This window comes from Kryptolebias marmoratus, linkage group LG5 (assembly GCF_001649575.2).
Source record: "Kryptolebias marmoratus isolate JLee-2015 linkage group LG5, ASM164957v2, whole genome shotgun sequence".
Classification (NCBI taxonomy): Eukaryota; Metazoa; Chordata; class Actinopteri; order Cyprinodontiformes; family Rivulidae; genus Kryptolebias; species Kryptolebias marmoratus.
In genome coordinates this window covers 19,621,014-19,634,141 of record NC_051434.1, presented here as the reverse complement: position 1 = coordinate 19,634,141, position 13,128 = coordinate 19,621,014, and the positions used below count along the sequence as shown (strand labels likewise).

Here is a 13,128-nt window from a genome sequence, read left to right as displayed (position 1 = left end):
GTTATCCTGCAAAACAAGACCAAGCGAGGAGAGCAGCCTTTTCATGTTAAGTCACGTCGAGCATCTGTGGTTGCTCGTAGCTACGGCAGCTGTTGGAAAACCGGAAGTGGCTGCAGAGCACTGGCAAAAAAAAAAGAAGAAAAAAGTCTATAAACTCTTGGACATTGTTCAGTCAGATGTTTTTAAAAACGAAGCATACTACAGCTTTGACACCTCCCCCTAAAAACCACAAATCAAATAAAAAATCACAGTCTGTAATACCCAGTTTAAACATTAATTATAGCTGGTTATTTGTGCCGGAAATAGTTCCGCCATTTAAAAACTGGGGTACGATCGCTTAGCTGCAGTCGTTAGAGATTATGGCCTCTTTCATTAAACTGTAGCACAAAATGGCCTCACAAACCTGTCCGTCTTTAAGCTGCCTACAACTGGTCAAAAAAATAATAATTACAGACCGAGCCGCCAACGTCCCGCCGCCCGGACGTGAGCATTCAGAAATGAGGCAAGCGCTGCGGAACCAGAAGAGCTGCTTTTACGCTTGCGCCTTTGTGTCGTAACATTGTCAAAACTTTTTTTGTGTGTGTTCAACACGAAGTGCAAGACATTCATGGATTTTGCTATCGCCCCAGTTTGCCGTCGTTAAAAATATGCCGCTAAGAGTTGAGAGTTTTCCACCAAAATGAATCCATACTACGGGAGCTGAGAGCGGACGTGTTACGCATAAACTTTTTGCTGATGGTTTTCTCGAGATCACAAATTCTTTATGTCGTTATCACAAAAATAAAGATTACGTTTTCTTGAGATCACGAGATGATTGGAGTGTGTTAAACTTGATTCCATTCACCAGCGGGAGAGATATGAAAGACAAACACATTGCAATTACAGCCTGTGTCAGACCTCGACAGAAGTCAAATCTGATGCGTTGATCTATGTCGGGTTCTCCACGAGCTGACAGTTTCAAATCCGTCCTTGGCAAGGATTTAAGAACAATGAGAAACTAATCGTGAGCATTCAAGAAAAGATAATCATCTCATCATCTTCGGTCAGCCGTGCTGCCATGTTGTTTTTACAGAGAAGAGGTTTTTTTTTTGGTGCAGCCCTTTCTCTAATTGTCCTGTCATGACCTTTGACCTGTAACCTGCTGACTGAGGCCTGTAGAGTCTGAGATAGCGCTGATTTCTCTGAGCTTTACACAGTCTGACCTTGGGGTGAATTTACTGGAACATCGACTCCTGAGAAGACTGGCAGCTGTCCTAAATGTTTTCCTTTGCTGAATAATCTTCCTCACTGTAGAAAGATGGACTCCAAATAGTTTGGAAATGACCTTTGACCCTTCCCAGATTGATGGGCAGCAATAGGTTAGCCATTAGCTTCTCTAAGGTCATTGCTGATGTCTTTCCACCTTGGCATTGTGTTAACACACAGCTGTACGCTCCAGAGCAGTAAACTGACTAAACTCCTGCTTTTATAGAGCTGATGATCAGTTAATCAATACATTTGATCAGCAGCTCCTGGCTGATCCTGAACCTCTTAAATCCTCTGGAGGCAGCAAGACTGGACTCAGTTTTTACACAACCTTTACATTTTGGCTTCATGTTTGTTTAATAAATAACGACACGGTGGAATCTGATGTGCGTTTTTGTTCTCTTGATTTAAGATTTGACTCATTTTAGAACCTGACGAAGACCGGATCAGTTTCATTCTGTCCCGATATATAAAGCCCCAGACCTGAAAGAAAGGACTTTGTTTCTCCCATGACCGCATGAGAGAAGAAACCTGAAGACTGCAGAATTTTTAAACAACTTTGTTTTGGCAACATAACATCTGGAACATATTCAGGAAAAATAAATAAAGAGTCTAAAAGTTATCATGTGGTCGTAGTTTAGTATGAGTAATGTCTACATGACTTCTTCTTTTTTTTTTTTTTTTAAAGTTGTTATATCCAACCTTTAAAAGCAACAGTGTGTAACCTAATCATGTTGGTTACCTTGTTTTCCCTTAAGTGTGCTCTCTTGAAAATCCGATGTTCACCACAACGTCCCACCAGATGTTTTCACCCATCCAGGATGTCCCACACACACGGGTCAAACCTCTGCTAGTGTCCTGCCTGCTTGTTAGGACACTGCATTCGTTGCTCTTCCTGAAGTCACCTCTGCTCACTCTGTATCCAGTGCCTTTTACTAGCCATGGCTCACAGTTACTAAATCAAAATTTAGTCAAACGTTCGGGGTTCGAATGTCTAAACTTTGGGCTGGGAAACTAAGCTCACAGAGAAGAAACCTTTTGACAGACTTCATGGCGAGCGCGGCGAGGGACGGAGAGGGCTGGATGGCTAATAAGGAGAAAAGGAGCTTTGGGAGGATTAGAGGTGACCTGGAAAGGACCATGCGGTAACAGGCTGTGGCGCTTCTGCTTTCAAACGTGAAGCTGCTGAACACACGGCTGACGCTGAGCGGGAACGTGGTGAGACGGGTTCCACGAAGTTCATCAGCCGCTCAGCAGAAAAGCTTGACGTGCAAGACTGACGCTAAAGGGGTGCCGAAGTTCGAGTGTTCCACTGGGAGATGCAGAGGGAGTTAGTGGTTGACCTTTGCTCGCCCTGCATTACCGAGGTCCAAGCATTCCTTGACGGCATGCATGCCGCCCACTGCCAGAGTTTTATTCTAAAATCACTACACAATGACTGAAGAGTCGGAGCCTTTTTGCTCAAACTTTGTAAATGTCGTTCTGACGCCTCGCCAGATCTGTTGTCTCTTAGCTACTACCACACCTAGCTCCATATCTGTAAAATTCCCTTAGTTATAATCCAGGGGGTAGTCAACCGGACCCTTGTTTGTCTGCTCCAACACCTGATTTGAATCAATGGCTGATAAAGAGGCTTCTGCAGAACATGAAGAGGTGATTTAACCACTGAATCAGGTGTGTTGGAGCAGAGAAACAAGGAAAACATGCAGGATAGTGGCTCTCGAGGACCAGGTTTGCCTACGCCTGTTGTAGACCCGGTCCCAATACTCGCACTACACCCTACGCCCCTCTATGAAGCGTGTACTCAGTCGAAGTGCACAGAAGGGTTCGTGTGCGAAGGTTACAAGCATGCAAGAGTTGGAGAACTGGGACAGTACAGGTTACATCAACGACTTACACCTATGCGTTGTAACTGCTACATCCAACATGGCGAACTGGTCGCTTTTTTGGTATTTTAAGAAGGCGCCAGTACGATTTTAAAAGTACAGTATTGGTATTTTTGCTTTCCAAAGTCATTGCAGGAGATATTTGGCTGTTCAAATGTGTTTTGTTATGACTTGTTGCATACAGAGCAAAGTCTGATAGTATTCACACATTTACAGCAGAGTGAAACAAGAATTATTTCAACACTTTACATTTAAAAACTGCTTCGTTCGAGACGGATGCAGCTTGCTCTGTCACCACTGCCATATTTCCGCCTTTTGATCCAAAACCCTTTTATTATCAATTAAGATAATATATATATAAAAAAAAAATAGAAAAAAAATCAAAATGTCACATGGAGCAACAAATTGTAGTACACAAAGGGGGCGGGGCTAAAGACCAATCCGGAGAATTGGGACACACTAAGCACTCAAACCCTTCAGCACGAACGCGCATTTGAAGGACACGAGGGTGGAACCAGGGCGGAAGTGCGAGTATTGGGACTGGGCCAGTCTTGTGCTCTTTAAGGTCACTTGGTCACCTGTGGTGGCCATCTTGAGTTGATTTGACTTCAAAACGCAATGAGTTGTGAACGTATGTACAACAAATGCTTTCTGAAAGTGCCAATCTGTCCAGTGGATCATGAGACAAAACCACAAAAACACAAACACACACACGCGCACAGACAGGGGCAAAAACATGATCGCCTGCCTCCACCTGATGGCGAAAGGGCGATAATAACCAGCTTTGTGAACACTTCAAAAGACTGAATTGAAACACATTTTGAAACTATGTGAAGTGTCTGGAAGATCTGGTTCGACTGAATCCTTATTGCCCATCCCTGTGAGAAAGTGGGCGATCGTGTTATATTGCTTGTTTGTCTGTTAGCAAAATATGTCATGACCCACTGGACGGATTTTATCGAAGCTTTCAGAAAGAAGCCCTTGGATGTACCTCTACAGCCGATTTACTTTTTGAGGGTAAATCCGGTTCAAAATGGCCGCCACAGCCAGCTGACCTTAGAAAACATGAAAAAGGCCGTGCCTGTACCTCAGTTAGTTACAGATACGTTTGCAGATGATCTGCGTTCTGTCAAAGAGTTTTCATTTATTTAACAGATTTGATTTAGTGCTCCTTCATCCTTCAGTGTCATGTCATATATTAGATTTAAAAGTTATATCACACTGAGCGAGTCTTTAGCGTGTTTCGCAGAGTTAAATTTCTCTGAGCCTTTATTTCAGTTGAATGATAACAATTCGGAGCCACGACAGATAGAAAGGCCGCTAATCTACGAGGCGCTCACTGCAGAACCCTACTGGGAGCAGATGGTGACATAACGAAGGCGGCCAAGTTTTTAATATTTAACAGATGAGCTGTAACTTTGTCATTTCCATTCCTATCTAACCAAATGTGGACAGAGATAGGGCCTGAAGTCTCTGTGTCTGTAGGGTTTGTCCCGATCTTCGCTCCAGCTGCTCCGAGCAGAAAGTCACGATGAAGAGCTCCGGCGTTTGGGTTCTCATTCTTCGTCTGTCTTTGGCAGCGGCGCTGAACGCTGGTAAGACTGTTACACTCTCCAAGCAGGCACAAAAATATGCCTTTCTTTAAAATAATAATAAAAAAAAAAATCCTGCAGCTTAACTGTCTGTCTTTATCTGGGGCACTTCGGTAGAGTCTTGTCTCCTAACTTCACCTGTAAGTTATTCCAACAATAACATGGTTTGTTTGTGAGCAGGCTTTGTTATTTGTTGGGAGCAAAGGTTTTGCAGTTATTCCCTCTGCCGAGGAGGTTACGTTTTCGGTAGCGTCTGTCTGTGTACAAGGTGACTCAAAAAGTTCAGAACAAAGTTTCATGAGGTTTTCAGCAAATGTTAAAAAATGTTAAAGCGATTAGATTTTGGTGGTGATCCGGTTGAATGTCAAGGTCAAAGGTGATCCTGTGCTCTAACCCTGCAACAGTGCAACAAAAGAATGTCAAACTGCACAGCTGGACACCTCCTGGGTCAAGGATGATGCCTGTTGATTTCAAGGTCGTGGGGTCAAAGGTCACATGTGACTTCCTTGTTGAAACCTTGTCTATATGCTCCAGCAGGTGACCCCTTTGTTTCCTCCGCCGAGGAGGTTCTGGTTTCGGTCGTCTTTGGTTTGTTTGTCTGCCTGTTAGCAAAGATCAGGTAAAAACTAATGAACAGATTTAAAGGAAATCTTCAGGAAATGTTGGGGTTGTCATAAAAAAACAACAACCAGTTGATTACATTTTAATGTGATCCAGATTAGGATCCGGATTACTAACGCTCCGGCCTTGGCGGACGCCAGCTGACGTTGACCTGAAATTTCTAAATGGACAATTAAGTCGTTTAAACTCAATTCAGTTCAGTGTTATTTTTTTAAAAGCACCAAAACGGGGTACTTCGGATAGAGGAAATACTGTAATAATTTAATTCAAGCACTTATTGTGTACAAAATGATAATCCTGTTGTGTGAAATGGAAAGCACTGGGTACCAGGTGGGATCCGATGTGGCAGAAGTACCTTTACAAACCCAGCACGGCATCCAAAATAAAAAAACAACAAAAAGAAAGTCTTTTAAGCCCTAACTATGATCATCTTCTAAACAAAGCAGTTTAGATTTCTAACCCAATCCTGTCAGGATTGGGGTTCGGGTTGAGTGTATTTTGTATTAAGTTTATTGTTTCTTCAATTCTGTTACTTTTGGTTGTTCCTGTGTTTAGTTTTATGTGAGTTGGTGTTTTGCTCCCTGTGTTCCCTGTCATATTCACGTTCCCTCAGCTTATTACTTGTCTGCCTGCAACACCCATCTGCACCGGTCCCACGTTTGGAATCTGCCACCTGTGTCCACTTCCCAATCACCATCTGTCTTTAAAACTCTTCTTCGCTTCCCCACAGGCTCATTAGCGCTCTTACGTGCTGTCTGCTTATCCTCGTGTCTCGCCTTTCGTGTTCCCGGCAGCTCTGGGTTTTTGTTATTTTCCATGTTTTGTTGCCGCCTTTTGTTTTTCTTTCTTTTATTTTTAAGAAGTCAGGTTTTCTTGGAGCTCATTATGAGTCCGAGTGCTGGGTTCGCCTCACTCATCAAACCCGACAAATCCCAGAATTTTTATTACATAAATCCAACCAGTATAATGTATTTAACTCTGCTGTGTCACTATACGGCTATAGCGGTGATGTTATAATGGTGTTCTGAAAATAGTTTATTGTTGATCTAATCGAGGGATTTTTGGTAACCTATAAAAGTAACTTTAGTGCCAACAATCCACCAATAAGTGACAAAAATCACAGCTTCATTTTATTGCCTGAATGTAACAGGAAATAAAAAAAACAAGCTGCTGTTGCATGGTGAGCTCTAACTTTCAGACCGACAAAGGAACTGACTCATTCCTCTCTGGAAGAAGGATGTCTGGAGGAATTCTAATCAACTCTCCCAATAATCATAGGATGAACATCTACGACTGGTTACCGTCTGGAGCCAATCTGATTCAAGGTGGCCACCATAGCCAACTGACCCTAACTTAGGCAAAAATGGACGACTCTTTCATTTTTACAGACACTGAGCTAATATTAGGACAGGTAGTAGCTGAGAGTCATCCCCAGCATTTACTCCGAGTACCAACAGGTCGCTTAGGATCTTAGTTTAAATCTTTGGCATGTAAGGAGGACTGCTGGATTCATTTGAGCTATGTACTGTTCCTAATGTAAATAAATGACATGGTTTGTTGTTTTTACAAGCTTTATATTGTATTTTTTACTTTTGACTCATAAAGCAAGAAATCTTTCCGTCATTTATTCACCTTACCTTATTCTAAAGGGATTGCGTAGTCCTTCTAAGCAGGGTTCAGGGAAGTAGTCGGTGTCTTACCTGCAGTCAGAGCTGCCTCGATTTAAAAATATCGGGGGGAAATTCTTATGGAAGGGTCGAGTTGATGAAACACCGCTAGGAGAAGGTCAAGTTCTCGTTTCACCCGACCTTCGCACAGATAAGCTTGTAAGAAATAACAGAGGCGTGGCTTGCAAATTAAAGATCTTTTATTCGGTTCGCAATTTATGCCAAACGCCCTAGACCAGAGGTAAGTACGGTCACAAGGTTAAAAGAAAGAAGAAGTATTTTAATGTAAAAGAGGAGAAGGCTAAAGCAACTGAAAACAGTAGCAGGCCAACCTGCACAAAACGATAAACCAGGTTAGCCCAAAAGAAACGAAACGAGAAACGGAACCAGCTTCACCTCTCGATAAATAAAACCGGTCGATATGCGCTCCTTCATCTGCGTCTCTCCCTCGAAAAAGGTTCTGAACCTTTAAGTATCCAAAGGAGCGGTTAAAATAATAGGAAGCTCCAAACGAAACAACGGTTAAAAGCAGCATGCCTCTGTCAGGCTATCAGTGGTAAGCCAGCGTGCAATCTGCTGCTTCCTCAGCGTTTTACCTGCGGTTAAATCTAATATTCTAATAATTAACCCTAATCCAACATGGCCAGTCTTCAGTGTAAATAACCCTAGACTTTATTGGTCATAATTGCCTGATGCAAAATTAACAAGGTCTAAAACATATAATAGGGTTGGCAGGAATCATTAAGAAATTTTGGAGGTTTGAGTTGTTTAATACAGCTGGAATCTATTCTGGACTAGGCCCCAGTCTGACCAGATGTTAACTTGATCCCTCGTAACAATTTCTCCTTCAAATAACCTGACGGGGCCCTTCGGGAACCTGGCTGTTCATTGAAAGTTCACAGCTGAAAAAGGCGGTGCTGCTTACTGTTGTTATGGCTGAGTTTGCACAGCTTCTATAGCTGTCCTAAATGCCAGACGTGTTTCTTCTTTGTCTGCGCAGAAAATGGTTTTCATCTTCAGTTGTTTCTCTTCAGTAGGTTTAAAGTAATCCCGTTGAGCCTTCATTTGGGAAATAAAATGTCATTTAATCCCATAATTCTTGAGTAACAGTTTTCCCCCCCTTCATTTCAGATCCGAAGGATCAGTTCGGCCTCATTCCAGTGAACAGGTACGACACAACATAATATAATAACCAGCTGTGTTTAACAAAATATCAAACTTAATGTCGACCAAATCACAAATGTTTTTGATAAGGGGGATACATAGAACTGCACAAATAAGTTTATATCAATTATCCAATTGAGAATAAACAAACTTGACGCTTCAGTTGTACCTTGAAGGCTGTGGGCATGGTGCCTTGAACGACAGTGTACATTTTTATTCCTTTCGTTGGGACTTTTTAACATATATTTGGGACTAATAAACGTACAAAAACACCGTTGTTCGAGGAACCTAGGGAAGACTGGGGAAGATGTGTACCGGTTCTTGGAAACACAATGTGACTGGATCAGGGGAGCAGCTCTGTGCCGTAGCAGGTTTGGAATTAAACCTAGACGCATCAGTTTATTTAGCAGTAACATCTGAGCCGTTTAATTATTCAGTGAAAAGTCTATAAGTAAGTTTATTACTACAGACATAAATTCTAAAAAAAAAAAATAGTAGAAGAGTGAACAATGTTTACTTATGTTTTTTGTCTGTAAAGGATGATTCATCTTCCTTTAGGTTACTGCTCTTCTTTTTCTGCTGTTTCACAATATTGTTCTCTCCTTAGTGACACCTACTGTTCGAGAGAAGCACTGCAGCAACCTCAGTAAAAACAGCAACAAACACCGAACGTGTGCTTCGCCCCGATTATGAGGCTCATCTAAAACTCCGGAGAAAAAGCTTGTCTTTTCGTATTTGTAACGTGGAAAAAGCATTTTGTTGCTCACTGCTGAGTCAACAGAGCGTTAAACACATTGACAGATTTATTAGTTTTGCGCTGATTGTTTAATTGTGAGTCAGGTTTTCTGAAAGCGTGTTATAATTTTAAACGGCCACTTGTTTGAAAGCGGTCATTTTTTTGATGAGGCTGTAAAAAGTATTTTCAACAGTTTACGTAGAACGTATTGTTCTCCGCAGAATTTCGATGTGTTGAATGAAAACTCATATTGAATTGCACCGTATCGCGACATCACGAGGGATAGTCTGGTCATTTCTGAAGTGATGAGACTTATCAGTAGTTAGTAGCAGTTGTGACATCAGTCCTTAGGTACGACGAAGAGAGAAGGGCAGAAGTCTTCATCCAGGCTAAGCTAATGGCTAACCAAACGAGGGCCGGTTTTATAATGGTTTTTTTAGGCTCATAGAACAACTGTTTCTCATAAACGACATGCTCGATCGATTTTGCTGCTCGTGTATGTTTAAAGTGTCGGATCACTCGCAGTGCATCGAGATAAGTGTCATATCAGCCGCAGACCAGAGATGCACACCCCTAGCCGATACCCTTCAAGGTACAGCATGAGCAACAATCCTACCTGTTTAGGTGCATTTCTGTACCTTGATCTGTTTTTACTGTAAACGTAGCAATTTTTCCTAAAAAAAGAACTGATGGAAACACTTTTGTTATTAAAGGTGTACCAAACCCAATGAATCGATTAATGCCATTGTTACAACCACAAGCCTGTTGTTCATGGAATCTTTTACTGTCTGCTGCAAACATACAAAGATAAAGCTAATTAATCTGCTTTTCAGTATGTTTTTGTCAACCGTATTAATGTTTTTGAAATATTTTTTACAGTATGACTCATTCAGAAGGTTTAAGAGTCTTAAAAATAATATTTCAGAGGGAAATTATGTCTGACCAGTCTGATTTGACCCCCCCCACCAGGGAAGATGACCATAAATACAGCCACCAAACAATAGTTATAATGGAGGAGGACGCAGCGGTGGTTGAATCAGCTGCCTACTTGTTTAAGAGGCATCAAAGCACGTCAACTCTCCTGACCTACAACAAGGGGGCGCTGCGTGTTCTGCGTGGGAGCCCTGTGTTTCCATCCCCGTACGGAGAGCTTGTATTGGTTGGCCACGGAAGCCGGACGACCACAGGAGCGCTCCGGTTTGCAGGTTACGGCCCGGAGGAGCTCGCCCGATTTGTGTCCACCTTGAAGGCCGAGTTCGCCGCTGGTCACGTCGCCGCTGGTCACGTCGACGCTGTCAGCCTCGTCAGCTGCGACCTCGGAGGTGACCGGCCCTTTGTTCGGAAGCTGCTGCAGAATCTTCGCCCTTTCGGCGCGGAGCCGACGCTGCACCTGCACGACGCCCTGCTTTCGGTGAACTCTGACGGGGAGGTATTGACGGGAAGGAACGGCGTCTGGAGAGCCCACGACCACGGCAGCAGAGTCCTCGCTGAGCTAAACCCAACAGGCGACCTGGTGACACGAAAAATACTTGGCTGTGCAGGTCCAGTGATTCCCAACTACGAAGGAAGCGTTCTGTATCTTCAGACCCTGGAGTGGCCAAGACATCCGCAAATGTTTGTTCCGATGGAGCTGCGCAAAAAGTACCCCTTCATCGACTGCCTGGAGGGCCTTACCTGGAGCTTGTTTTTTGAAGAGAGTGACAAAAGGCGCGCCCCTGATTACATCCGGGACAGCGATGGCCTGAAGGCAGTTTGGCTTCAAGAGCAAGAAGTGACACAAGCGGACACCGTTGTCCTTAAACACATCACCAACATTCAGGATCTGCTTGTGGAGATCCGCTACAACGCCAGAGAGGACATCCCTTCGGACCTTTTCTACGTTCTGAACGAATGCATTTACAAAGTGCACGGGAAAAACCTTAGCGTCAGTTTGATGGGCAAGTTCATGCGAGCCGACAGCGAAGCCGAAATGGAGCATTTCCGCCAGGCTTTCGGCGACCAGCAGGGGGAGGCCTCGTTGCAGGAGCTGCGGCAGGAGCTCAAAGCGTCGAAATTCAACGACTTCTGCCGGCAGACGTTTCAGTTCCAGCAGTGCACCTACAACTGCGAGCGCTGGGGCCGCTACTTCATGTCAGCCGTGTTCGCTGCGTCCATCCGCAACTTCCGGACCTTCTCGCTTTTCCTCATGAGCGTCATCGGCTGTGAGGTGGGGCGTTCCCGCGGGACCGACAGCCCCCTGTGCACGGCCTTCGTGGGAGACGAGCACCCCATGGTGACGGATCAGCCCTGGCCTGAACATCTGAAGCGAGGGTTCTACGGCTGCACCGTGGACGATTATCAGATGGCGCCGCAGCACAGACAAACGTGGTTAGACCAAGTCGTTGCCAAGGAAAACGCCCTGTATGTGAAATCGAAGCGGATGATGGACGCTTTCAACCACAACGACCAAACGGAGCTGGAGATCTTTGGGAAGATCAAAGTCATGAATAAGTACGTATTCTCGTCTTACCTTGAATATTTTCGAGGCACACCGGAGGGGAAAAAGCTCAAGAGAGGGTGCACTCCCAGTTATCACGACAACTGAAACATGCAATTCTAGTAGTTTAACCTTTAATTCTAGTGTTTGTTCGATTTTGTTGTGAGTTTTTTTTAGCTAGCTGCATTTTTAACCGTTGTGAATGGGAAATAATCTGGCTGCACTGGCTGATCTATACCTTTTCTGTGTTGTATTTCTCTTCTTTTGGGACTGAACAGTAATGTGCCTGTAAATGGTAAATAATGTAAATCTCTGTCACATGCCCTAGCCCTCATGTTTGTATGTTCATTTTCTGCATAAAACTAGATAAAAATAAAGTTAAAAAAAAGAAAAGAGCTAAGACTCTACAGGCCTCAGTTAGCAGGTTAAAGGTTAAAGGTCATGACAGGACAATTAGAAGAAGGGCTGCAGCAGAAATACCTCTTCTTTGTAAAAACAACATGGCAGCAAAACTGTCCAAAGTACAGATAATTACCCAGAATCCACAGCAGCATGTTTGGAGAAAACCAAACACAGCAGATCAGCACAAACACCTCATCCCAGCTGTCAGCACGGAGGTGGAGGGCTGATGGTTTGGGCTCCTTGCAGTCACTGAGTCGACCGTGAACTCTGTGGACCAAAGGACTCTGGAGTTAAACGTGAGGACATCTGTCCTACAGCTGAGGATTGGACCAAACTGAACAATGATCCCAAACACAGCAGCTGATCTACAACAGAACGGCTCAAAACGAAAAAGAATCAAGGTAACGGTCCAGTCGAAGTCCAGAACCTCAACCTTCAGAGAGCTGAGCAGAAACAAATGTCTGCAAACCTCAATGAACTGAGGCAAAGATGGAAAGAAGAGTGGGCCAAAATTCCTCTACAACCATGCGAGGGACAGAAAACCACTACTGAGAGTTACTGCTTGTAAAGGAAGTTCTACAAGCTGCTGGATCAGGGGGTGGACACAGTTTTTCACATGTTTCCATTTTTCCGTGTTTAATAAATACCAACATGGTGAATCTGTTGTGTGTTTTTCTACATTTGAGGTTATTTTTAATTAATCCTAGAACCTGGTAAAGATCAGATCATTTGTTTATTGTCCTGATACATAAATCTAGAATTGAAACAGGGTGGGCCTTTTATATTCCTATGGCTGTATACACATACTACCCCAGCTTCCTGTTTGATCTACATGTTGGAAAGCAAAACATTGTTTCTTCTTTGGGCTTGTGTGAGTCTTATCATTAAAGAATAAATGTTAAAAATGAAAAAAAGAGGGACCTTTCTATCAGTTTCCTTGTTAAAGATCATTTGGATCTTCATTTCCATGAGTCAAAACTATCATATCTTTATTTTGGCATCTGTAGAATATTTTAATGATTAAGTAATGCAAATTTAAAAGGCAGTATCCAGAATATCTTATGATCTGAAGACAGTAGGATGCACCCTTCCATAATTATTTAAGTAAAGGGAGATTCATATATTTTGAAATGACGTTCCAGCGAGCGGAGGAGGCGTTTATACTTGACGCTTACGTCGGTGCAGTAACCTTCCGTGAGTTTTGAACCGTTTGATTATCTTTGTGATCTCTCATAGAGGGATCATATAAATGCTGATACAGGCGAACCAGCTCCGCTAGAGCACCAAAATCGTCCATTTTGAATGGAGCGCGGCGAATGGTCCGTGCGAAGTTACAAAA

At 43.3% G+C, this 13,128-nt stretch overlaps 1 protein-coding gene across 1 annotated transcript; it reads left to right on the top strand.

Annotated features, from left to right (window-relative positions):
- The first annotated feature begins 4,608 nt into the window (after positions 1–4,608).
- LOC119617006 lies at positions 4,609–12,867 on the top strand. Its single transcript, XM_037975612.1, has 3 exons — positions 4,609–4,726; positions 8,143–8,179; positions 9,881–12,867. Exons 1-3 carry the CDS (start codon positions 4,663–4,665, stop codon positions 11,493–11,495), a joined length of 1,716 nt encoding a protein of 571 aa, XP_037831540.1. The 5' UTR covers positions 4,609–4,662; the 3' UTR covers positions 11,496–12,867.
- Positions 12,868–13,128: the final 261 nt, after the last annotated feature.

Bases quoted from the DNA above. Each gene is read 5' to 3' on its own strand.
- LOC119617006 (XM_037975612.1), top strand. From the start codon at position 4,663: ATGAAGAGCTCCGGCGTTTGGGTTCTCATTCTTCGTCTGTCTTTGGCA. The intron at 4,727-8,142 runs GTAAGACTGTTA...CCTTCATTTCAG, and splicing joins GGCAGCGGCGCTGAACGCTG to ATCCGAAGGATCAGTTCGGC. The intron at 8,180-9,880 runs GTACGACACAAC...CCCCCCCACCAG, and splicing joins GGCCTCATTCCAGTGAACAG to GGAAGATGACCATAAATACA.